The sequence below is a fragment of the Strongylocentrotus purpuratus genome, unplaced genomic scaffold (genome assembly GCF_000002235.5).
Source record: "Strongylocentrotus purpuratus isolate Spur 01 unplaced genomic scaffold, Spur_5.0 spur5_scaffold_11, whole genome shotgun sequence".
Classification (NCBI taxonomy): Eukaryota; Metazoa; Echinodermata; class Echinoidea; order Camarodonta; family Strongylocentrotidae; genus Strongylocentrotus; species Strongylocentrotus purpuratus.
The window spans coordinates 26,586,011-26,610,966 of record NW_022145596.1 but is presented as its reverse complement, the minus strand read 5'-3'; the positions used below and the strand labels follow the sequence as shown (position 1 = coordinate 26,610,966).

Genomic DNA, 24,956 nt, shown 5'->3' with positions numbered 1-24,956 from the left:
CCTTGGGCTTTGCCCACCCCCCAATAAAATTCAAACGCTTTTCTCACTTTTTTGTAAATTATACTTTTGCATGCGTTTATGGAATATGACCAATTCCCAAATTATCAGTCAAGCGAAACATATGCTTAATTAGAAGCCTGCATGTCAGGGTCCGCGGATATCGCTGGGGTCTGGGGGTTTGAGCCCCCCCCCCCGGCCCCTCACTTTTTCGAAAAAGTATGTTGAAGAGAAATAGAAAGATAGAAGTGTCGTGGTCGAGTGGTTTAAGGCGCTTGACTGTAGATGCGAAGGTCGAGGGTTCGAATCCCGACACGGCATTAATATCCTTTGGCAAGATATTTACCTGCACTTGCTACTCTCCACCCAGGTGTTAAATGGGTACCCGGTAGGATGCGAACGTTCATGTGGTTGGACGAGCAAGTGTGCGCTTGTAAAATGGCGACTGGCTGGAATGCTCCCCCCCCCCCCCCCCCATGCAGGGAGTGGAAAATGTGCACACACTGTGTGCGGGTAAGCCTGAATCCGATGACCGGGGTAATGATATTTGTAAAGCGCTTAATTAGGCACATCGTTGGATCGGTGTATTGAGCACTATATAAAAAACGGATTATTATTATAGAAAGAAAGGAAAAATAGTAAACTGCCAGAGTCACAAATGAGGTATCAAAATATACTCATCTGACCGTAATTAAATGCCTAAAACCCCTAAGCTTGCGGGGGCTCTGCCCCCTGGACCCCACAATGGACCCTAAGTCGGGCCCCTGTATGCTCATCTGACTGTAAATGCATAAAACCCCTCTGCCCTCCGGACCCCACGAAGGGCCCTTAGGCGGGCCCCTGGATGCTCATTTGACCTTTATTTAATGCCTGAAAAACCTGAGCTTTATAGCTAGGGGCTCGATCCCCCACGCAAGTTACCTGCGAGTGTCACAAACAAGATATCAAAATATGCTCATCTGACCGTATATGCCTAAAACCCCTGAGCTTCTGGGGGATCACCTTAACCCCCGCCGGAGCTTTGTCCCTGGACCCCATGTAAATTTATGCTCCACTCGCTTCGCTCGATCGCTACGCTCTACCTGATCATTAATACTTTAGCCCCCCCCCCCCTGTCCCCAATCCCCACAACGTTTTGGCTTGGCCCCTCGTCCCCGTCCCTGCTAAATTGATTTTAATCATTCATGCGTGAACTATGCATTATATTAGTTGCATCAAATTAAAAAAGAGGAAGATCTAAGCTTTAGGCCTACAAATACGTGTCATTTATTAATCATATTAATTGTGATTAAGTTATGATAAAACATCGATAATTCTCGGTTTTGTTTTTTTCTGGGACGCACTTTGCATGCTAGCTCATATCCTTCTCAGTGCTCAATGTTTTTACTCTAGCTGCATGGTGTCAACTTTTGTTAGGTATCACTAGTGGAAAATTTAGTAATAACCCTATTAAAGCTGATTACTTCTAACAAGTGTGTCGATTGATGAGTAGGCCTATCAGGGGCGGCGATTTCTTTTCATGACCGGGGGGACGAAATGCGAGGAACGAGGGAGGAGTGACGTAATGAGCAAAAAAACGTTTATTTGGGGGGGGGGGGGAAGAAAAAATCTGCATCATTACCGCTCTTACATGTCACATAATTTATGGAGGCCCCGCGGAACGTTTTTCAGAGTGGGAGGGGGGCTAAAGTATTTGCGATCAGATAGAGCAAAGCAGTTAAATGGGGTGTAAATTTGGCGTGGGTCAAGGGGCGGAGAGAGTTTTTAGGCATTTAATAAGGGACAGATGAGCATATTTTGATACCTTATTTGTGACACTTGCATGCAGGTCACTAATCGGAGTGGGGTCCAGGGGGCGAAGCCCCCAGAAGCTCAGCGGTTTTAGGCATTTAATTATGGTCAGCTGAGCAACTAGGGGCCCGCCTTAGGGTCCTTCGTGGGGAACAGGGGCAGAGCCCCCGGAAGCTCAGGGAAAATCATGCCATTTCAGTAACATTTGTAAATTAGTCACTGGTGTAGAATTAGAAGTAAACCACGTTTGAATTTTATCGGGGAGGGCCGGAGGGGGGGGGGGGGGTAGGGGGAACTGCCCAAAGCACGGGTGAGTGAGCATAGTGAACGAGAGCTAGGGGTGAAGGTGACGAAAGTGACTATCCCGTTACAGGTTTTGAAGTTTTGTTGTATTACAAAATTATATTCCTTAGCAAAACAGTATGAAAACAAATAATATACTTTTTTCACACTTCACTTTTCTACAATATTTACTTGTACATTTTGAAGGATATTATGCGAGGGAGCATAGCTCCCGAGCCAGAAGATTTTTGCATTTTTATTTGTCTAAATGCTGCACTCTTTGGCCCTCCAAAGTCTAATAGTGTGTTGCAGTCAGTATTATTTTGCTGCACATGATTTTTTTGCACTTTTTCAAATTTTCCGGGGGGGACGGGGACGATCCCCCCTTACAAAAATCGAGTGGGGGACGTGTCCCCCCCCCCGTCCCCCCCCCCCGGGATCGCCGCCCCTGAGGCCTATAGACTTATCAAATTTGAACATATTAAATTGTATTTTTTTTAAAAATCACATCTCCCTGCGTACACGTACACCGTTTTCATCAGCAATATCGATAAAACAGGACTACATTCGTAGACTAAGCATCAGCTGATTATAGTGTGGGTCCCCTATTTGCCAAAAGACAAGGCACCCGCATTGATTGTCCGTAGAGTATGCATCCAGTATATCGTGCATGACCATCTCGTCGCGTCGCTATCTGAATCGAGCTCGAGCAAGCTGGAGACTGGAGACTGGAGACTGTGTGTTGTGCACTTCAAGATAGGGAAGGATGAATTTACATTAACGGAGCAGATATCTAATCATAATTATACCGGTAAGTTTAAGCGCTGGTAATTCTCCGGATTCTTCCTCAATTAGACTCTAACACTAGTTTACTTCTTTTCTATTCAATACGTAACTCCGGGAAGCTCCAACACCGGCGCCGCAGCTTCCCGGAGTTATTCAATACGCAGCCATTAGCATTGACTCTCTTAGACAGCAATAACCATCTGATTTGGGTCATTTCTTTAATAAAACTGACATTTGTTACTGCTTCGCGGATCTGAGATACAAATTGGATAATTCATATAAGTAAGTCCGTAAATTATGTATTTAATATTAAGTTGTCAAATTTTGATAACTGTAATTAGGACAAATGACATAGTCTACCGACCTAATTTACATCTGATTTAGAAATCAGAAAATTAGATCTAGAGTCTAGGCCTAGACTAGATCTAAATAAAGAAAATCGGGGAGAAAATGTTTTGACAGAAAAAGCTGCCATTGTTGGCTATAGCTACCCCCACGGTACGAGATCTCTGGGTTGCCATCTGTATTGGGGAATGACAACAAATGTCAGTTTTATTAAAGAAATGACCCAAATCAGATGGTTATTGAGGTCTAGTGGAGCCAGACGTAGTCTCAGTGGAACAACCGACGATTAGAGAGACTGAAGTTTTCGGTCTATGACTCTCTATGCTTTGCTGGAGTGCTTCTAACTGTTAGACCTAGACCTCTATATTGCTACTTGTCCAACCCCCCCCCCCCCCCCCACTCAGTGTTATTTAGGGTACGCATATGCTCGTTCCCTCTTTTTGAAAGCACCCCCTATCTGAGGACTGCCAACATTTCCGAACCCCCGGGCTTTTTGCGGGCTTTTCCTGCCTTTTCCTGCCTTGGAGACCCCCCTAGACCTAAATCAGGAAAAATGCTCAATGCATGTATACCTCTACCCCCCTAAATTCAGAATAATTTCTCAGGAGTCCAAATAGCCTAGGCGGAGTGCCGAGCTTTTTTCTTTGCTGCTAGACTTACCTTAAGCAGAACGTCTGATACGGCGAGACTACGAACCGTGAGCCGCGAAGCGGCTCACCGCCTATAATCACTGGTCTAGCTAATCAATATTCATATTCAAAATGGCGGATCTATGAATCATTCAACAGCCCTACCAAATAAGGTACACTTATGTTACGTTCGACCAATCATAGAATCTGTGGTCGCGTAGAAAATCACAGCACAAGGGGATTGCTTGGTATATTGCACTCTTTCCAAAACCAGTAGGTAAGCAACAAAAATATCCCTGCCGGCTTCAATAACGCTACGAATAGCGGATTCCTGCAGTTCTCTGAATTTTCCATTAGGAATGCCTAGTTTGTTGGCCGCATATGATAAACTTTCTCGCAGAAGATCGTCGTCGCATGAACTACCCGCCATCTTGGATGAAGAAAATGACGTAATGTCACATGATTTATAATATGCATATGCATAGACTCTTCTCCATACGTGTTTCTGATTGGTTGAGTTCATTTCGTATTCATGAGGTTTTTTCGTACGAAAAACTGCCACGGATTCATGGTCGATAATAAAAAAACAACGACTAAAGCTAGACCAGTGATTATAGGCGGTGAGCCGCTTCGCGACTCACGGTTCGTAGTCTCGCCGTATCAGACGTTCTGCTTAGGGTTAGTCTAGCAGCAAAGAAAAAAGCTCGGCACTCCGCCTAGATTATAGGCTAGAGTCCAAAGAGATGAGAGAAAAAAAAAAAAAACACCCCCTTTTTAAAGGAATCTCCGGGTGAAAAATTAATACACCCCTTTTTTTACAATTCTCTGGCCGGACTTTGTCGCACGAAAAGTACCCCTTTACCGGACATTTTGGTAACACGCATGCATGGGGTCATTCCGACCCCGGAGTGGGGGGGCCGGGTGTCAAACAAGCCTGTTTAGCATCAAGACAAGGCCAAGGGTGATCTTCTAGACCTCTAGATCTATTTGTATTACTAGTTTTAGTTTACTACACTCCAGTAAAGCATAGATTCTAGAGAGTCATAGACAGAAATAAACATCTGATATATTATGGGTCATTTCTTTAATAAAACTGACTTTTGTATGTTATATAGTAGACCTAGAAATACTAGAGGCGGTCAGAGGAGCCAGATGCAATGTCAGCGGAACGACCGACGATATCAGAGACTGAAGCTTTCGGTCTAAGAGAGTCAATGCTAATGCGTATTGACCTCTAGCACTGCACTATGTGTTAATAGGCAGAATTGCACTCACAAATAGTCCATACACACACATAACAGTTTAACACACAAATGTACGCAATAAAGACGATGTGGCTGATCGGCAAGTTTGACAGTAGACCAAATTTTTCGGTCTAGTTTGACAGTAGACTCACGATTTGAACTTTTCAACTATTCTTTCTAATATCGGTAAGTTGAAAAAGTTATATTTTACTGCTATTTAGGTGTCATCAATCGTCACTAAAGTACCGATTTTGAGTGAAACCAGTTGAGTTTGGTGTTCGAAATTTTGAGAATAAATAGCTCAGCTTTTCATAGGGTGTCTGAACGATTATTCAATTTTCAATTTGGGATCGTTTTTCACCATTTTTGTTTGATATTTGAATTAAAAATGTAATCAGAATAATACATTTCAAATTTCAAGTCTCACTGATGTTTCTACCAAAAGATACAGCCCCTTCGAAACGCTGCAATATTCATAGTATTTTGATCAGAATCGACGAAAAAGACGTACACGCAGAGTTATGTTGTTTTGCTAATTTAGCCAAACAGCTGTATCGCGCAATATGCAAGCATATGCATAGCGTACGCATGTCATGCGCAACTTGCAGCTTGAGCCTCGTTGTCTCAGCGATATTTGCCATTGACTAGTATGGCTAGCCGTTCGTACAATAGTACCCGGAAGTGATTACACGTTATAGTCAATGGCAATATCGATAACGGCTATCCATACTTTCATTCACAATACGCGCAGATGTTACGCGATGTATACTACAGTGTATGGTTTGGACTGAGCAGAGCTCACGCCTCCCTAATTAGCTAATTCAAAATATGTGGGAAGGGTATTTTCAAACCGTTGTGCCAAATGATCCCTTGGGTTAGCGAAAAAAAAAGCACCTGGATATTATTTTAAAGCCGCGCGGGGGGGGGGGGGGGGGGGGGGGGGGGCTCAGGAAAGTGGCCTGTTAAGCATCTAGACAAGGCCAAGGGTGATCTTCTAGACCTCTAGATCTATTTGTATTACTAGTTTTAGTTTACTACACTCCAGTAAAGCATAGATTCTAGAGAGTCATAGACAGAAATAAACATCTTAAATGGGTCATTTCTTTAATAAAACTGACATTTGTATGTTATACAGTAGACCTAGAAATACTAGAGGTGGTCAGAGGAGCCAGATGCAATGTCAGCGGAACAACCGACGATATCAGAGACTGAAGCTTTCGGTCTAAGAGAGTCAATGCTAATGCGTATTGACCTCTAGCACTGCACTATGTGTTAATAGGCAGAATTGCACTCACAAATAGTCCATACACACACATAACACAATGATCCTTTGGGGCTAGCGAATTTTTTTTATTATTTTAAAGCTGCGGGGGGGGGGGGGGGGGGGGGGCGGGGGGCGGCTCAGGAAAGTGGCAAATTTTGGAGCTAGGATGCAAACAACATTTCAATCGCTGATTTGACCAAGATATTTTTAGAATTCCGGGGGGTGGCCCCCTATGGGAAATATGGAGAAAACCCTGCTCTTTTATATGACACCTCATTTATTGAGTTTCACCTTCAGGATCACGAGGCCTAAAGGTTTGAATTTCAAATTTGTTCATAAAATCATTGACCAATTTTGCATGGTCGCGCAATGCACGTAGACCACATAGGGATGCGTGCAATCTCTATTGGGAGCATTTTAGCACACAACATCAGGTGCGCGATCAGACACCCTACTTTTAATACACAGCCAGGATAATAATGCAGCTATGTGTGGTTTACTATAGGTCTACTACTAGTACTAGACATCTAGATATCTACTATTAAATTTATTAGTAGGGGTCTAGTTTAAAAGTACTGTTACTTGATAGGCCTACTGTATAGAGTTTAGACCTACTAGTAGTAGTGTAAATACTGTGTTGTTAGTGTTACTGTTAGCATTACTAGATCTAGTCTATACATACTTATAGACAGAAATAACCGTCTGGTATGGGTCATTCTTTAAGACTGACATTTGTCAACATTCACTGTCGGAGAAGCCAGATGAAATCTCAGCGGAACTATTAACCGTCGACATCAGAGACTGAAGTTTTCGGTCTATATTATACTGGTCTACTGTTAAGTAATGTGGCGCTCAACTGTGACCATACTATAATTTGGACCCGTAACTCCAGCGTGGAGATACCCTAGTACAAGTAGACAGAAATAACCATCTGATATGGGTCATTTCTTTAATGAAACTGACATTTGTTGACATTCCCCAATACAGATGGTACTCCAAATGTCTAGCACCGTGGGGATAATCTAGAGCCGGAGCAGAACATCTTTTCAAGCGCGTAGCCAGGATTTCATTTTAGGGGGGGCGGTAGTGAGCACGCAAAGCGTGCGAATCACTTTAAGGGCGCGCGAAGCGCGCTCCCTAGGGGGGTGGGTGCAGGGAGGGGGGAGTTTCTTTGAAAGAAGACGATTCGTTGTACCTTTCTCGACTCGTAATCCTTGTCTGAATTCAGTCCCTCCCCCCTCTTGCGCGAAGCTTTGACGTTTCATTATATTACTAGAGAAAGGAGACGATTCGTTGTACCTTTCCTGACTCTTAATCCTTATCTGTATTCAGTCCCCCTCCCTCGCAAGGCGCGGTAGCTTTGAAAGAAGACGATTCGTTGTACCTTTCTCGACTCGTAATCCTTGTCTGAATTCAGTCCCTCCCCCCTCTTTCGCGAAGCTTTGACGTTTCATTATATTACTAGAGAAAGGAGACGATTCATTGTACCTTTCCCGACTCTTAATCCTTAATTTGAACTCAGTCTCCCCCTTCCCGCGCGAAGCGCGGAAGCTTTGACGATTCGTTGTACCGTTCTCGACTCTTTTTCCCTCTTTCTTCCTTCGTCCTCTTTCTTTTTTTTCTTCTCTTTCTCTCTCTCTTTTTTTTTTGGCCGGCGTTTTGGGGGGGGCGACCGCCCCCACCGCCCCCCCCTGGCTACGCGCCTGCATCTTTTCATTCCCGACATTTTCTCCCCCGATTTTCTTTATTTAGATCTAATTTTCTGATCTATAAAGCAGATAGACAAATACTATGTACATGTACTTGTATACTCCTATCTGGAGTAATTAAATTTTGATTATCTATTTCTAAATGAGAAATTTACGGACTTACTTATATGAGTTACCGTATCCAATTTTTATCTCAGAACCGTGAAACAGTACGTTCATCCATTCGAACTATTAATGACATGACCCGGCGGCCGATATATTTCCAGGTCAATCTACCAAAACATAGCCAATGGCCAATCGGAGCACTCGTTTAATATTAGATTTACGAATATTCATATATCACTGGGTCAAGCCGGGCTGACTAGTACGTAGCTATTGGACGTTCAAAAAGAAAAAATGAATATTCATCAACTAAAACCAAGATGGATGACAAGTAATTATGTTGACTACAAGACTTTCTTGGATTAATCATTAATTTAGGATCTAAATGAGCAAGCTATCGTAAGTCAAATTGGCTTTATATATGTTATTTTTATTTTTTAATATAATTATTGTAATATTGCAGCATTTATGAGGATGTATTACATGGTGTACCACAAGGTTCAATCCTAGGTCCTCTACTGTTTTTTAATTTACATTAATGATCTTACACATTCAGCTGCACCTCGCAGTTAAATGAAAGGCCTTCCCGTGTGGGTTTTATAACATGGACCTGGCTTGCTGCCGACAGAGTCGGCCCACAATTTTTTTTTTTTTTTTTTTTAGGGGCGAAAAAGAGGGGATGCGGTTAATACACGAGGGCGGTTTATACAACGTTAATTACGGTAGCTGTTTTGTGTCAATTGTCTTACCTTTTTTTTTTTTTTTACTGTAGTGCACCCTGCCTGGTTGTACTATACTACTACAAAAGTACTAGCTTGATTTCTTGAGAAGTTTTACACAGAAAAATGTAACTTCTCTGAAAATGAATTGAATTATACAGTTGTTAGCTACAGTGTACATCTCTTTGTAGCAACATTTCTAACAGATCATAGTCATATACCATGCCATTGTTTCTCCTGAAGTCCTAATAGTAATAAGTGACCGGCCATAGTTCGCTGTCTGCGTGAAGTAAATTAGTGTGAAGAAATTTTCCTGCTTTTTTCTGCCCTGACCTGTCCATGGACCTGTCCTAATTCCTCTCGCTCGCTATTATCTTGAAAGTGGACCTTAAGAGTCAGCTCACGCAACTCATTTAATACCCAAGAAAGATCCATCTTGATAGACTTTTTGTCAATTACATGTAGCTAAATATGTATATTCTCTAGGGGGGAAAATCCAGTTACTGCCTTTGAAAAATTAATGCAACATGTCGTATTAAATGTCCTTTTTTGTTTTAATGGTGTAATCCGTCAAACCTGAATGTTGCCCTTGGATGAACGAATGAAAATCAAGGATTAACTTTGTTTTACTCTTTATTTCAATTCAATGATCAATACTAAAAAAACTGGCCAAATTCTGAAAACTTGTTGTTCTTATGTACCTTGAATACCTTGAATACCAAATCTTCTGAGAGAAAGCTGTCTCCAGCTGCCAAGCGCTTTCAGGTCTAACTTCAGGGGAGGGGGGATGTCCCAGCTTCCGGACTTTGCACCATGGTCATTTTACTTCTGTCTCTTGCTTGCTGGGTCATATCAGGATTGTCATAATTCATAATTAGGAGTGTCTACTGGGAGAAGGGTGAATTACATTGGTCATTCTTCCAGTGTTTGTCAAGTCTGGCTTCAAAGCTTTTCACCGAGGTTGCAGATACTACCGACTAGTACTGAGTCAGGGAGGGAGTTCCAGTTGTTGAGGACTCTGTGGCTGAATGAATCTTGCCTGAGTTTGGTGTATTGCACCTGGGTTTGGTTAGTTTGAAAGCATGCCCTCTCGTTGTTGAATTGATTGCAGGTGTGGAGAATTGGGTACAGTCCAACCTGTCAATGCTTTGCATCAACTTAAACACCTGAATCATGTCTCCTCGGTGGCTGCGGTGACATGAGCCAGGGAATTAAGCTTCAAACTTTCAGCCTCTCATGGTAGCTTTGGTGTTTTTCATTATCTCTAGTACCATTTTTGTTGCTCTTGTTTCTATTTTCTCCATCAATTGTTGGTCCTTCACATAGCAAGGGTGCCAGATTTTGAAATAGAGCATTTCTTTTAGGAAAAGATGCCTAACCCAAGGTACTGGAGCTGTTCCATGATCATGTTACGTTAGGGGTGCATATATATGCTGTAACTGCTTGCTAACTGACTGACATGCAGGAGCGGAGATCGATGGGTAGCGTACATTGTATACAAATTGGTATAATAATTATCTCCTGAAGTTTAAGATCCTGACAGGCTGTAGGTTATTTGTGCTGCTATGGAGCAAAATATGTTGTCTTTGCTGTTTGATTTACTTCTTTGTTTGAGGAGAAAGAAAAAGTATAGTGCAGAGAATAGAGCTTGCTCTAAAATACTCTCAGAACACGTGACTAAAATATTATAAATTTCACAACCAAATTTTAGCTTTCTTTCTTTTCTTTTTTGATAAACATAATTATAAAAATGAAATTGATAAACATAACAATAAAATTGATAAACATAACAATAAAATTGATAAATATATAAAAATAAAATTGATAAAACATAACAATAAAATTGATAAACATATAAAAATAAAATTGATAAACATAACAATAAAATTGATAAACATAACAATAAAATTGATAAACATAACAATAAAATTGATAAACATATAAAAATAAAATTGATGAACATAACAATAAAATTGATAAACATATACAAATAAAATTGATAAACATATAAGAATAAAATTGATAAATATATAAAAATTAAATTGATAAACAAATAAAAATAAAATTGATGATAATAGTAAGTAGATTCCTTTAAAGCAAATTATAGTCATACTATAGAGTAGACCCCCTATTTTAGTTTTAGTCTAATTTTTTGAATGCCATTTCATTTTTTTGTTCCCACCTTTTTCCTCTAGATCTCTCATCTCTTGGACAAGAAAGCTTTTGTTCATAAGAAACTTAAGCCAAAGCCCAAAGACAATATTGTAAAATGGGGATTGTCTCCGGCCCCAGCCGATTCACCAGCAATGGCATCAAGATTTCTCTTCCTGCGGCAGTCACTATTACGTCTTGGATCATAATCTTGGGGTTCATGCTGAGCATTCTGTGTGCTGTACTCATCAACTTTGAAGATACTACAGAGACTCATTGTCATGTGAGTATTGATCTGATTGGTCTAGTATACTAATATTGACAGTTTTTAAAAACTATTGCCCAAGATGATCTAAAAACTGTACTGTGACCTAAGACAATATAGTCGAGGCCCATAGTGCAGTCTCAAGATCACCGAGAAGCTATAGTTTTACCCATAGCCCCCCAAAAGAGGCTGTCAATATTTGTTTTATATAAATGTACCGCATCCCCATGTCAATTCTCAATAATTACAATTGTTTGTAGAGCCTAGGGAAATTTACTTGTCTAAGAGCATTGCATGTATCTCACTGCGCGTATCCATTGTTAACTTCATGCGCAACCATATACCGGTATGTTCTTACGTTGTACGCGCAAGCAGAAGTATGCCTGGTCAATTTGTTTGCTTTACTGCCCAGCAGTCAGCGTGTTTCATGCCTGCAGTTACATGTATGACTAATCAGATCGAGGCCTAGAATCTTTATATGCACTGGTACATGTAGTCCTGTACAAACAGCTGTTTGTCTGGTGAGGGTGCAGGTATTATACATCTTGTCATCTCAGTCTACATCTGTCTGCATCAATAATGAGTGGATAAATGAATAGTGAATTAATGGGCGGGTGAAAAAATATAGATGAAAGGGTGGATAGAAGGAGGTAAATAATAGATGGTTGGATGGAAGAGTGTTTTTTTGACAGCCATTTACACTACTGGAAAAACCCATTAATTTTTTTTTGATGTTTGCTCATTCTGTGCCTTTATTGTACGGATTGGGAGTATCTACAGGTCATGCAATGCAACCTCACATGATTAACAATTTAACAGGTTGATACAATCACAGAGTATATTAACTGTTGTGTTGGAACTTACCATACCACATAAGGTAATAAAGGTCATTCCTAATATAGCAAACCATGGTTCATAAAAGAGTTCAAGAATTTGATCAAACAAAAAAAGAATTGCAGTGTATCAATGTAATGATGTATTGTAGCAGAGAGAGCTACATGTACATGTATATACAAAAGAAGATCGATCAACTAATTATACAATTGATGTAACAAGGTTCAAAACGACAAAATTGAAAAGGGTTTCCGAGATAATGATACGAATCTGCTTGGAAAACTTTGCAAAACTTGATAGGATATCTATAGACAAAAGAAAAACCTACCTAATGTTCAATCAAAAGAAATTGTTGAGGCTGGGCCTAACAAAAATTACTGCAGATTTGATGATAAAGAATGCAGGTGAAGGAACAAAGATCTTGTTGCTATTTTGCATTCTAACGTATAAGAGGATAATAATGAGAATAACCTTTATGTAACAGAGCACAATACTGAGAAGGATGTTTGCTAGTCTTGCAGTGTCTTGCAGTAACAATGTTCTTCATAGTTTATAGAGACCAACTTGCATACTGTGTCTTATACATGTAGGTCAAGGCATTGTACCAACTTTGAGGAAAACCTTGGTTTAACTTTTAGGCAAAAAGAGGTCATTATTTGTCGAAAATTTCTTGAAAATCTGCAAATAAGGGGTAATTTTGGACTCCGCTAATGATCATGTGTTACCCCTTTGAATATGAAGTTACGCAGCAAGGGTGTAATGCTAACACCATGGAGAGCTTTTAAGTAAGAGCGAGTATGTGAGTCACTGCTTTAGTAAATGGATTAAAATTGTAAGATTTTAAATATCATACTGCTTTCTAACTGGCTTCTATCGGAGTCACACCAATGAAAATACCGATTGAATTTTCCTTATGTAAACAAAGGTGAAACTGCAGTTTTCCCCCTGTCGCTTTCTAACTGCCGATGAAATTCTCTCGCTGTGGCGAGCCCATGCTGGAAGTGAAGAATTATTGCGTAATTATTAAGCCCGCGCTCCATCTAGCTAGCATGCAGCATGTTCAACCATAAGTCAACAAACACAGCTGGTTACGATAAAGCGCGCGTATACTGCAACCTTTGACCATTTTAATCGCTGTTTTAATCGCCTTTTTCTCCCGAACGATTTCTAACTGGCTGTTTCATCGGTGGCACACCGATAGAATGAGAATTTCTCCTGCTCTTGAGCAGGAGAATTTAATCGCCTATTTCTCTTTTTTTCATCGGCTATTTAATCGCCTTTTTCTCCTCTGTTGCTTTCTAACTGGCAGTTTCATCGGATGCGTCCGGATGCATCCGATGAAAATCAGTGCAGTTAGAAAAGGGTATAAGTTAGAGGAGGCTATGATGTTCTTCTGAGAATGAGGGAAAAGAAAGGGTTCAGGGAAGAGAAAAGGAACATAAAAAAAAGAAATTGAGTTGGCTATTAGCAGTAGGAACATGATGTGATGATGTGTATGCTGCACAGTGTACATGTCTAGAGCACATTAGGCATAGTTAATTATGGACTCATTGCATTACTGCCACAGGAAATAAGACCTCCAAGCCCAAATTTGTAAATGTGTATCAAAATAATTTAGTAATTGATCAAAATGCCAGTACCCCAGTAATCATTAACATCCTGTAAAAATCAGGATGTACATCATGAGGTGACATTGTAAGATTATACAGAGCTGCCAACCATTACGTTTTTCCCGGAATTATTTCGTTTTTATGCCCCCGCCACCGAAGGTGGTGCCGGAGGCATCATGTTTTCGGGGTTGTCCGTCCGTACGTCCGTGCGTCCGTCCCGTTTGACCGTTATCACAATATCTCAAGAACCATTTAAGATTTAAACTTAAGACTCGGGAATAGTATTTATCACCATAGGAAGACGATCTGATTAGATTTTGGAGTACGGAGGTCAAAGGTCACAGGTCACAGAGGTCAACTTATGAAATTCCTTGTATTGAGTTTGTTAGCGCAATATCTCAAGAACCATTTGAGATTTAAACTTCAAACTTAAGGATAGTATGTATCACCATAGGAAGACGATCTGATTAGATTTTGGAGCACGTATGTCAAAGGTCAAGGGTCACAGAGGTCAACTTATGAAATTCCATACATTGAGATTGTTATCATGATATCTCAAGAACCACTGGAGATGTAAAAACTTCAAACTTAGTGATAGTATGTATCACCATAGGAAAACAATCTGATTACATTTTGGAGCACGTAGGTCAAAGTTCAAGGGTCACAGAGGTCAACTTATGAAATTCCATACATTGAGATTGTTATCATAATATCTCAAGAACCACTGGAGATTTAAACTTCAAACTTAATGATAGTGTGTATCACCATAGGAAGACAATCTGATTAGATTTTGGAGCACGTAGGTCAAAGGTCAAGGGTCACAGAGGTCAACTTATGAAATTCCATACATTGAGATCGTTATCGCGATATCTCAAGAACCACTGGAGAATTTTCACTTCAAACTTAATGATAGTATGTATCACCATATCATAATATCTCAAGAACCACTGGAGATTTAAACTTCAAACTTAATGATAGTGTGTATCACCATAGGAAGACAATCTGATTAGATTTTGGAGCACGTAGGTCAAAGGTCAAGGGTCACAGAGGTCAACTTATGAAATTCCATACATTGAGATTGTTATCATGATATCTCAAGAACCACTGGAGATTTAAACTCCAAACTTGTTTAAATTGCTCTATGGCGGAGGCATCATTTTCGACTGCGCGCAGTCAAAATTCCATCTAGTTTTTTCTTGAAATAACAGAAGTACTTCTTTTCTTCATAGAATCCTCTTTTTTCTGGTTGTTGCACATACCGCACGTTAACCAAATGCCCTAAAATGTTGATCACTACTTCAATAGAAAACTTCATAAATAGAGATTTATGAAGACTACCAATTTACAATTAGTAAAAAAAAAGATAAAGGGAAAGGCTAAAATATTTTCAAAAAGAATGAAACGCTGATAATCTGAACTAAAAAACAACTAACTAGCGACTGCAGTCTTTACACATTTTTTCCTCTACTCCAATTTTCCTGGTCGTAGTCATTTGTTCTATAACCTTTCCTGTTATCTTCACTTCCCTGCAGGTCCCAAATTTCCTCCCCTCTTTTAGCGCAGCCATTGCCACAGCACCCTCATCCTACATATGGCGGCTGACAGTGACGCTGAGTTCAGCCCAGAGAGTGACTGCAGTCTTCGGTCACTACTCCCTCTACTCTAGCCTACCCGATTCCACAGGATTATATCAGTTTCTATGTCAGCTGTGTGCGGTACTAGAGATGACAGAGAACCTGGCCCTCATTGGGCTCACATGTGTGTCATCAAGAGAGTTATATGGTGGGTAGTAAACGACATGTGCGCCGATGAGCATGGCACCGTGGTCTATTTCATACAATGGTTGTTAAAGTTTCTTTAACCCTGGCTCCAACACTGGCTCTAACCCTACCCCAACTCTATGATAAATCCCAATGGCAACCCTAAGGGTGAACCCCAATCCTAACTTTGACAAAATAACAGAGCAAATGCCTCTGAAGCATGTATCTGATCACTGGATAGCCAGTGTAAATATTTTTTTGTTTATCAAAGTATACATTTGGGATATTTAACGGTCAAATTTACATTTCCTTGTGGAAATTTTGAAATTGTGTTCGTTTGTTGTTGTTGTTGTTGTTTTGTTTTTTTCCAGAGCTAAATTACCTCTAGTTTCATATTTTGTTCTTGTACATTTGACAAATACATGTTTATGGAGGATTACCATAGTACTCTTTTAGTATAAATCATATTGAAAATGGTCTAATTTGGTATGTAACAGCAAGAAATATACAATAAATTTTAAAAATAAACACCATGTACATGTAGGTTGTCATGAAAAGGACCATTAGGATTTTTGGGCAAAGTCCTTTAAAGGACTACCCATGTGTTACTTTTTTTAAATTTATGTATTTCTAGCTGTTCCACCATGCAAACCTACAAATGTCTTAGTTATCATAAATAACTAAATTGCACTCAATTGTTTTAGTTCAAATTTCTTTTCTCTTTTTTTTCTGCAGAAATTCATGAGATGTTTTTTATAACGTTCCAAGCCAGTTCCATGTTGTACATGATGTTTATGTGCCTCCTATTCCGAATGGCAACAAACCTTGGTCCAGCACCCACTGAAGGAGTAAGCATGCCTCATTTCTACCTATTTTCTGTTTATATTTTATTTACAGCTATATTAAAAGACTCCATGAGCTACACCTATGTCATTGCAAACGATGTCAGACACATCATTTGTTAAGGTTGTATGGTGCATATTTGCATTTTGCTTATGTGCCTTAAAGGTTAAGACAAGTATTGGAAACGCCCCAACGTCAAAAAAATGAAATGGAAGCTCTCGTTACCAATCATGTGAAAGAATATGTTTTGACTAATACATTATGATAACAATTTTGCTAGGAAACCGCCTACTAATTGATATATTTGGTAAATTAGTTTATCTATTGAGATGTGACAGATATAACGCACGTGTCGCGCACGTGTCGCGCACGTGTGCATAATCCCATATACATCTTTTTTGTGTACGGTGCTTGTAACTTTACCAAGACTGGGTCAAATTTCTTTTCATTTTGATGATTCCAGAACCTTGCAGTACACACCAATACTTATATGCTAGATGATCAACCTTTTCTGATAGATTCCACAATGTTTCTTTCACAATGCAATCGCATGACCAGAGCTGATCTTATCTTTAAGATGACTACTTAGAATTATAGCTTTAAAAGAACAGGAATAACATCTATTCTGCTCAAAAAAGAATTTAGCTACTAGAGAGAGAGCAGCATGATACACTGTACGCATATCTGACTCTCCTTACTTACATGTACCTGATATATAAGTGGTAAATTAATCTTTCTTCCCTTTTATGACAATGTTTTGTTTACATGTCAACACTTATAGTTAGTATTTCTTGCTGATTTCATGTAAAATAAGGCAAGATATATTATGCACCATTCATTTCAATGGGTTCAAGTCCCACCACCGCCACCATGTAAAAATAAGTGGATTGGTTACATCTCATCTCATAACATCACAACTTATTGTCCTGTGGTTTGAAAGTGGGAGCACATTGGTGAAGGCTCTTGAATCTCATATTTAGGTTCTTGGTTTGATCTCCGCTCAGTGCTTGTAGTTCTTGGACAAGGTATTTTGCTCACATTTGTTCCTCCCTACCCAGTTGTAAATGGGTACCAGGCAATGCTGGTGTAATAATAATTGCAGGCCCTACATATGTGTTCTAAAGTGACTACCTGACTTAAATGATACCAATAGAGTACCGAAGCTGTGACATCATAAAAATCTATTTTGAGAATTTCTCAATTTTTTCTTCATTTTCCAAAAGAGCAACAAAAATCATGTCTGAATGTCGAAAACCAATTGAATATGTTAAGTATTGGCTGAGATGTGACCATCTGAATAAGTAGATGTTCTATTGGAACTCAGTGTTATGTTACTCTGGCTCGTAACGTTATCACCCAGAGCAATATAACACTGAGTTGCTATAGGAAATCTATTTATTCAGATGGTCATAGCTCAGCCAATACTTAAAGGTAAAGACCAGTATTGGAAACGCCCCAATTTCAAAAAATGATATGGAAGCTCTTATTACCAATCATGTGAAAGAATATGTTTTGACTAATACATGATGATAACAATTTTGCCGGGAAACCGCCTACTAATTGATATATTTGGTAAATTAGTTTATCTACATGGTCTGTGAGAGATAAACGCACGTGTCGCACACGTGTGCGAATAGTCCCATATACATCTTTCTGTGTACAGTGCTTGTAACTTTACGAAGACTGGGCCATATTTCTTATCATTTTGATGATTCCAGAACCTTGCAGTACACACCAATACTTATATGCTAGATGATCAACCTTTTCTGATCGATTCCACAACGTTTCTTTCACAATGCAATCGCATGACCATAACTGGTCTTTACCTTTAACATATTAAATTGGTTTTTCGACATTCAGACATTTTTTTTATGCTCTTTCGGAAAATGAAGACAAAGTTGAGAAATTCCCAAAATAGATTTTTGATGACGTCACACTTCACCACTCTATTATGATTAACATAAACTCTTTAATTGGTAAAGGTTATAGATTCATTTTTATAGCTTTATAATCATCACAACTAAAAAGGGAAAAATAAAAATTGCTTACATTTTTCTTCTGTTCATTATCATCTTCTTTATGTAACAACACTGCTTTCCTGGTTGGTATGGGTACTGTACTTGACAAACCAAAATGATAAATCTATCATTTCTTTTTAATGCTCTACTCTGTACTTGTGTGATGCGAGTTGCAAACCATTTTCACAATTTTGCACTTTCTTTTCCTTCTTTTTTCCATCCCTCTCTGGCTACTCTTGCTCCTTCCCCCTCCTTGTCATTTGCCTCACACTCCCTTTCCCTTTTCTCCTTCCCTCTTTCCCTGTACTCTCATTCTCCCTCTCCTGCCTTAACCCCCCTCTCCCTATCATTCCCCTCTCTAATTATTTCCCCATCACTCTCCACTCCATTCCCTTGCCTTTTACCTCCTTCCCCTTGCCTTTTACCTCCTTCCCTCCTTCCCCTCTGAATTTCCACTCCCTCTACTTTCCCTTATCACTTCTTTCCTTCCCTCTACTTTCCCTTTCCACTTCTTTCCTTTCCTCTACTTTCCCTTTCCACTTCTTTCCTTTCCACGTCTTTCCCTTTCTACGTCTTTCCGTTTCTACGTCTTTCCCTTTCCACATCTTTCCTTCCCTCTACTTCCCTTTTCCACTTCTCCTTCTCTCTCCTTTCCCTTTCCACTTCTAACCTTCCCTCTACTTTCCCTTTCAAATTCTTTCCTTTCCTCTACTTTCCCTTTCAACTTCTTTCCTTCCCTCTACTTTCCCCTTCCACTTCTAACCCTCCCTCTACTTTCCCTTTCAAATTCTTTCCTTCCCTCTACTTTCCCTTTCCACTTCTTTCCCTCCCTCTACTTTCCCTTTCAACTTCTTTCCTTCCCTCTACTTTCCCTTTCAAATTCTTTCCCTCCTTCTATTTCCCTTCCACTTCTTCCCTTCCCTCTACTTTCCCTTTCCACTTCTTTCCTTTCCTCTACTTTCCCTTTCCACTTCTTTCCTTCCCTCTACTTTCCCCTTCCACTTCTAACCCTCCCTCTACTTTCCCTTTCAAATTCTTTCCTTCCCTCTACTTTCCCTTTCCACTTCTTTCCCTCCCTCTACTTTCCCTTCCACTTCTTTCCTTCCCTCTACTTTCCCTTCCACTTCTGACCTTCCCTCTACTTTCCCTTTCCACTTCTTTCCCTCCCTCTACTTTCCCTTTCCACTTCTTTCCCTCCCTCTACTTTCCCTTTCAACTTCTTTCCTTCCCTCTACTTTCCCTTTCCACTTCTGACCTTCCCTCTACTTTCCCTTTCCACTTCTTTCCCTCCCTCTACTTTCCCTTCCACTTCTGACCTTCCCTCTACTTTCCCTTTCCACTTCTGACCTTCCCTCTACTTTCCCTTTCCACTTCTTTCCCTCCCTCTACTTTCCCTTTCCACTTCTTTCCCTCCCTCTACTTTCCCTTCCACTTCTGACCCTCCCTCTACTTTCCCTTTCAACTTCTTTCCTTCCCTCTACTTTCCCTTTCCGATTCTTTCCCTCCTTCTATTTCCCTTCCACTTCTTCCCTTCCCTCTACTTTCCCTTTCCACTTCTGACCTTCCCTCTACTTTCCCTTTCCACTTCTTTCCTTCCCTCTACTTTTCCTTTCCACATCTTTCCTTCCCTCTACTTTCCCTTCCACTTCTGACCTTCCCTCTACTTTCCCCTTCCACTTCTAACCTCCCCTCTACTTTCCCTTTCCACTTCTTTCCTTTCCTCTACTTTCCTTCCCTTTCCTCTACTTTCCTTCCCTCTCCTTCCCTATTGTTTGTTATCCTTGTTTGCTACATCCCATCCCCTTTCCCCTCCCTTTCGTTCTTCTTCTCCCCCTTCCCATCTTACACTTCCTTCCTCTATATTCATCTGCTCAGGAGAGACACATTCTCCATAAAAAGCTTGCCCTTTTCTTCACAAACCTGGTGGCATTTATCTCTGCTATGTACTTCTTCTTCAGACACAATTGGTACTGTGAACCAGGAGGTAAGATCAGTCAAAGGGGATCAAATATAAATTCTAAAAATAAATGTTCCTAAGAATGTTGGAAACTCTATTGACTTTTACATTCATATTGTTTTAGATAAAATTGTGTAAAGATCTGCATCATCTGCAAGAAGCAAAATGTGCCCAAAACACTTTTCCATTATCCCCAACCATTTCCCCTATTCATTCCAATATGTTTCCATTCAACCAGTTATCATGTACATGTCACTGAGTGGAGTAAATGGATTTCATCCATTCCTGTCGGTCAGGAAGGACAATGGTATCCCTGATCAAAAAGTGCGTTTCCATTCATACTCTGGTACAAATATTGTGTTGCTTACTTTATTATATGATAAGGGAGAGGATGCATGGTAAGATAGCCATTTCTTATCGTGAAAGTCACAGAAACTTCACTGGTTTGGGACTTGGGGTGATCATAAAATGTGGTTTAAGCTCCTACCAACCTTACAATTAACAGCACATTAGTCAGTTTGGTTTAACATTATTTGCCAATTTTTGAATTGTGGAAAAAGCGAGATATTCCTTCGCACATCATACAGTTTTCCCCTTTTTTTGTCCACACACCTGTATTTTATTTTGTTTTTATTGCCTCTGTTTTGAGTCGTTCTTGTTATAATGTACACAGTTTTCTAATCCCTCTTAATAGAATATCTCCTTGCTTCCAGTTGCATAGTCTGTGTATGTACAAGCTTTTCAGACGTAAATCGTTCTCTGCTCACATTTGCATTTATTTTTTACTAAGAAAAAAAATCATTTTGTCAGAATCACCATTTTTTAAACTTTATTTCTTCATGCTTTCTGTCTTTCGTTCGGTGACATCATCTAGGCGCCATTTTGTGAAATTGCATTATCAATCATATCTTCCTATCTAGCTAAAAATAGTTTACCACATTTGGCATGCATAAACTTCAGGTCCCCCTCCCCCCCCCCCCCCCCCCCCCCCAAAAAAAAAAAAAAATCAGTCTGGTTAACATTTCTGACTTCTTCTCTAAAATGCAAGGCCAGATACTAACCAAACTTGGTAGGGATCATCCTTAGGCAAGGATGATTGAAAGCTGTTCAAAAAGCAGCTCCCCAAAAGTAATTTGACATTTTCTTCTTCTTCTTGAAGCCCAAGGCTAGATTCTAACCAGAATTTGTACGAAAGGGATACCTGCTCCTGCAGGGGCATTGGAAGCAGCACCCCTAAATTGCCCAACTGTTCCAAAAAATCCTATGTTAACTGGTGAAAAGGGGATGGTAGTTCTAGCGAAATATTGACCTTGACATTTTATGTAAAAAAGCTATAGGGAAAGTCCTTCATTAAACTATGAGGGTAAACTACAGCTCCTCTTTCTGTGATTGAATGTCGATCGTATGCCAGATGCAGTTTGGCAATCGATTACTCATCATTTCAGATCTATTGCAGGGCCCTGTTTCTCTAAACCATCAAATGTGTAACTTCTTGACTAAATCAGTGCTAGTATTAAGCTACACATGTACTTGTCCGCTACGTGTTTCACATAGCCTATTTTTGCCAAGATCAAGGACAGCATCCTGACTATTATGATGCCTCCCACCCTGTCATAACTCTCTCGTAATTTGTTGAAGTCTATGCTTTTTTTTCTTGCTTTCAATCGCAGTATACAGCTTATTTGCTTGCTGTGAATATCTGGTAGTCATCACCAACATCATCTTTCACATCGTAGTATCGACTTACTTTGAAGATAGAGAGCTGAGACTTGGATGCAGGATAAACAGCAAGAAATGAACAGTAAGAACAAACTAGATAGGAAACATTTATAGAACCTTGTTACTATCTCTTTCAGAAACTACTGGGGAATTACCTTCTTCTAATATCACTGCTTAAAAAAAAAAAAAAAAAAAAAAGGGGGGATACATGGTGAACAATGAAGTGGGTCTAGAAAAATTACCTTGTTATAGCTAGAGTTTGGCAAGATATTAATCTATATTTGCTGCTCTCCATCAAGGTGAAGTAAATGGGTCCCTGGTAGTATTAAAAGAAATTCCTTGAATGCTTGAGTGCCTTATCATGGTAGCTTTAACACTGATGAGGTCTACCCTGAGTAATTAAAGAAGACATATAATTATTATATTATTATTATTTGTTATAATAGTTTTTTTTTCATTTTTCCATTGTATGCATTTCTTGTATTATGTTGATTGCAAACAAATTTCCAAGTTTGTTCATCCAAGTTCATCCATTATAATGAGTATCACTTAGTGCTGTAGTCAAACGTTTAACCGTCCGGTATCCGACCGCCCATAGCGGAATCTGTTTCCAATTGGACGGTTTCGTTTTCCCTTTTTTTTTTTTTAAGTTTCGATTTATGCCCCTACACCTGGCACTATGCCTGGCAATGTCTCCCAGCTCAGTAATATTTGTGTTGACTCACCACTCCGAATACTAGAACAACACTCCAATTTGTCTGTCATCTTGGTTTGAAAGTAATCTTTGTAATAGATCTCAATACCGGTATGTAGTTTATAATAATAATTCATCCAACTTTTACACACGGCGTACCACAAGGTTCTATCCTAGGTCCTCTAGTGTTTTTAATTTACATTAATGATCTTTCACATTCTTCTAAAAACAACATTGTTACTATTATTTGTGACAAGTTCACAAGCACAAATCTGTGCCTTCAAATGCACCTCGCAGTTAAATGAAAGTCCTTCCCGCTTTTTCACACGGACTTGGCTTTCTGCCGACAGAGTCGGTCCCCCCCCCCCAAAAAAAAAAAAAAAAAGTTTTTTATTTTTAAATAAATCGTTTAACCAAAAACCGTCTGGTTTTGACTGGCGGTTAAACGGAATGGGGATATCCGTGATGTTACAGCACTAGTATCACTTGTATTTTTCAGACAGGGGGGGGGGGGGGTGCTGGGGGAGGAGGAGAGAAAAGATTACCAGTAAAAGAAATACAGCCAGTGCTACCCATATTTCAATTATTTTCTTCTCTTCCTGCCATTTGTAGACGAGGTCATGTTCGGTTCAGTTCATTTAAATAGAAGACATGAGTACCGTTACTCCCACTTGGCTGTTATCATAACTGTTCTTGATGATATGCATTTCTTGTTGTCAGAACAAAATGGCCTTAAAGACTGTCTGCACTAGTTTGACCAGGAGGGATTAGACATCCGTGCATGGTCACTAACAGGTTGTTATCTCATCAAATCAGCTCTCAATTAACATAAGAAAAAGGGGACCATGGGGGACCAATAGTCACCAATTGGGCATTGTTTGATAAAAAGAACAGTGGGGCTTTAAGTGAAAACATCAACATCATCAAGGGGATGACTTGATTCCTGCATTTTGTTTCTGGTTTTGGTCAAACACATTATCTAGAGGGTTTGGTTGATTTACATGTATATCCAAACTTGGACTTTAAAAGAATTACTTTTCATAGTGTAACGTACGAAAGTATGCACAGTGTAATGTTGTAAAGAGAGCCAACCTCTTTTAACATTTTAAATGATAAATATTCTCTATTATTATGCAGTGACATGTAAACACAGATGTAATTTTCTGACATTGATATTTCATTGTTTTCCCACCACAGCTTAAATGTGACTCTTCAAACATCGATGTCCACGCCCCAATATAACATCAGGAAAGCAGCAAGATGATGGCAGCTGAACACAAAGTTAAGAAAATTTGGTAACCAGTTTAGTTCGGAAATAGCTCAAATTTCTGGTGAAATGTGTCAGTAGACTTTAATGATGATAATATCAGGTATGCACATATGCAAGGGTTGTGGAGGGATGGATATTTGCGCTGAAACTACATGTAGATTACAAAAATTATGTTATTTATTGCCTCATATCTCATTCAGGCATGTGGTAGTGAACGGCTATTTAAAAAAAATACCACATAAATTAAACAAGAAAAGTAATGTGCTTTACGTTTCTGTATCTTACAACTCTCAGATCAGTGATTCAGTTTTCCTTCATCATTCATTAGGCCTGAAATAAAAACTTGTTGTATTGCCCTTTGCGACCGACCCAAAAATCTGAAAATCTATAGTTGGCATTTTTTTTTTTTTTTTTTTTTTAACCGTTTTTTTTAAGATTTATTTTTAATTAATGAATACAAAATATGTATTTTGTTTGTTTAAATGGGATATAAATGCATAAAATCAATTTATTGCTAAATTCTCACTCGTGCGAACCAAGGATGATTATGAGGTGAAAAAAAAATCAATGGAATGATGACGTTGAAACACATGTATTAAAGCATTAAAAACTGAGAAAATCAGCCAAAAGAGGGCGGAAAAAAAAGAAGAAACAAAAAAACATTCAAATCTGAAAACTATCGGCCCAAAGAGGGCGTCAAAAAAAAAAACTTTCCGACCGACCGACCCATGTTTTGGCACCCAAAGGGCAATACAACAAGCTTTTATTTTAGGCCTTAGGGGCGTACATTGCCTCTTGCCATTTATTCATATACAAAGTTTTTCTTGTTGTTTATCATTTCAAGTGTGAATGGACCTGTTTACTACTTTTATGCATACTTTTTAACAAAACTCTTTCTTGATAACTAAAATGGTTGCCAAAAGCCTGCCCAACATAGCAACAAATATTGTATGCACTATGCAAAGTG

The 24,956-nt window shown here is 39.4% G+C and overlaps 1 protein-coding gene across 1 annotated transcript; it reads left to right on the top strand.

Annotated features, from left to right (window-relative positions):
* The first annotated feature begins 2,628 nt into the window (after positions 1–2,628).
* Positions 2,629–24,391, top strand: LOC763865 (post-GPI attachment to proteins factor 2). The gene is made up of 7 exons (XM_001199979.4): positions 2,629–2,881; positions 11,064–11,302; positions 15,261–15,510; positions 16,224–16,336; positions 20,225–20,333; positions 21,977–22,107; positions 23,917–24,391. The coding sequence occupies exons 2-6, from the start codon at positions 11,138–11,140 to the stop codon at positions 22,102–22,104; spliced, it is 765 nt and encodes a 254-aa protein (XP_001199979.3). The 5' UTR covers positions 2,629–2,881; positions 11,064–11,137; the 3' UTR covers positions 22,105–22,107; positions 23,917–24,391.
* Positions 24,392–24,956: the final 565 nt, after the last annotated feature.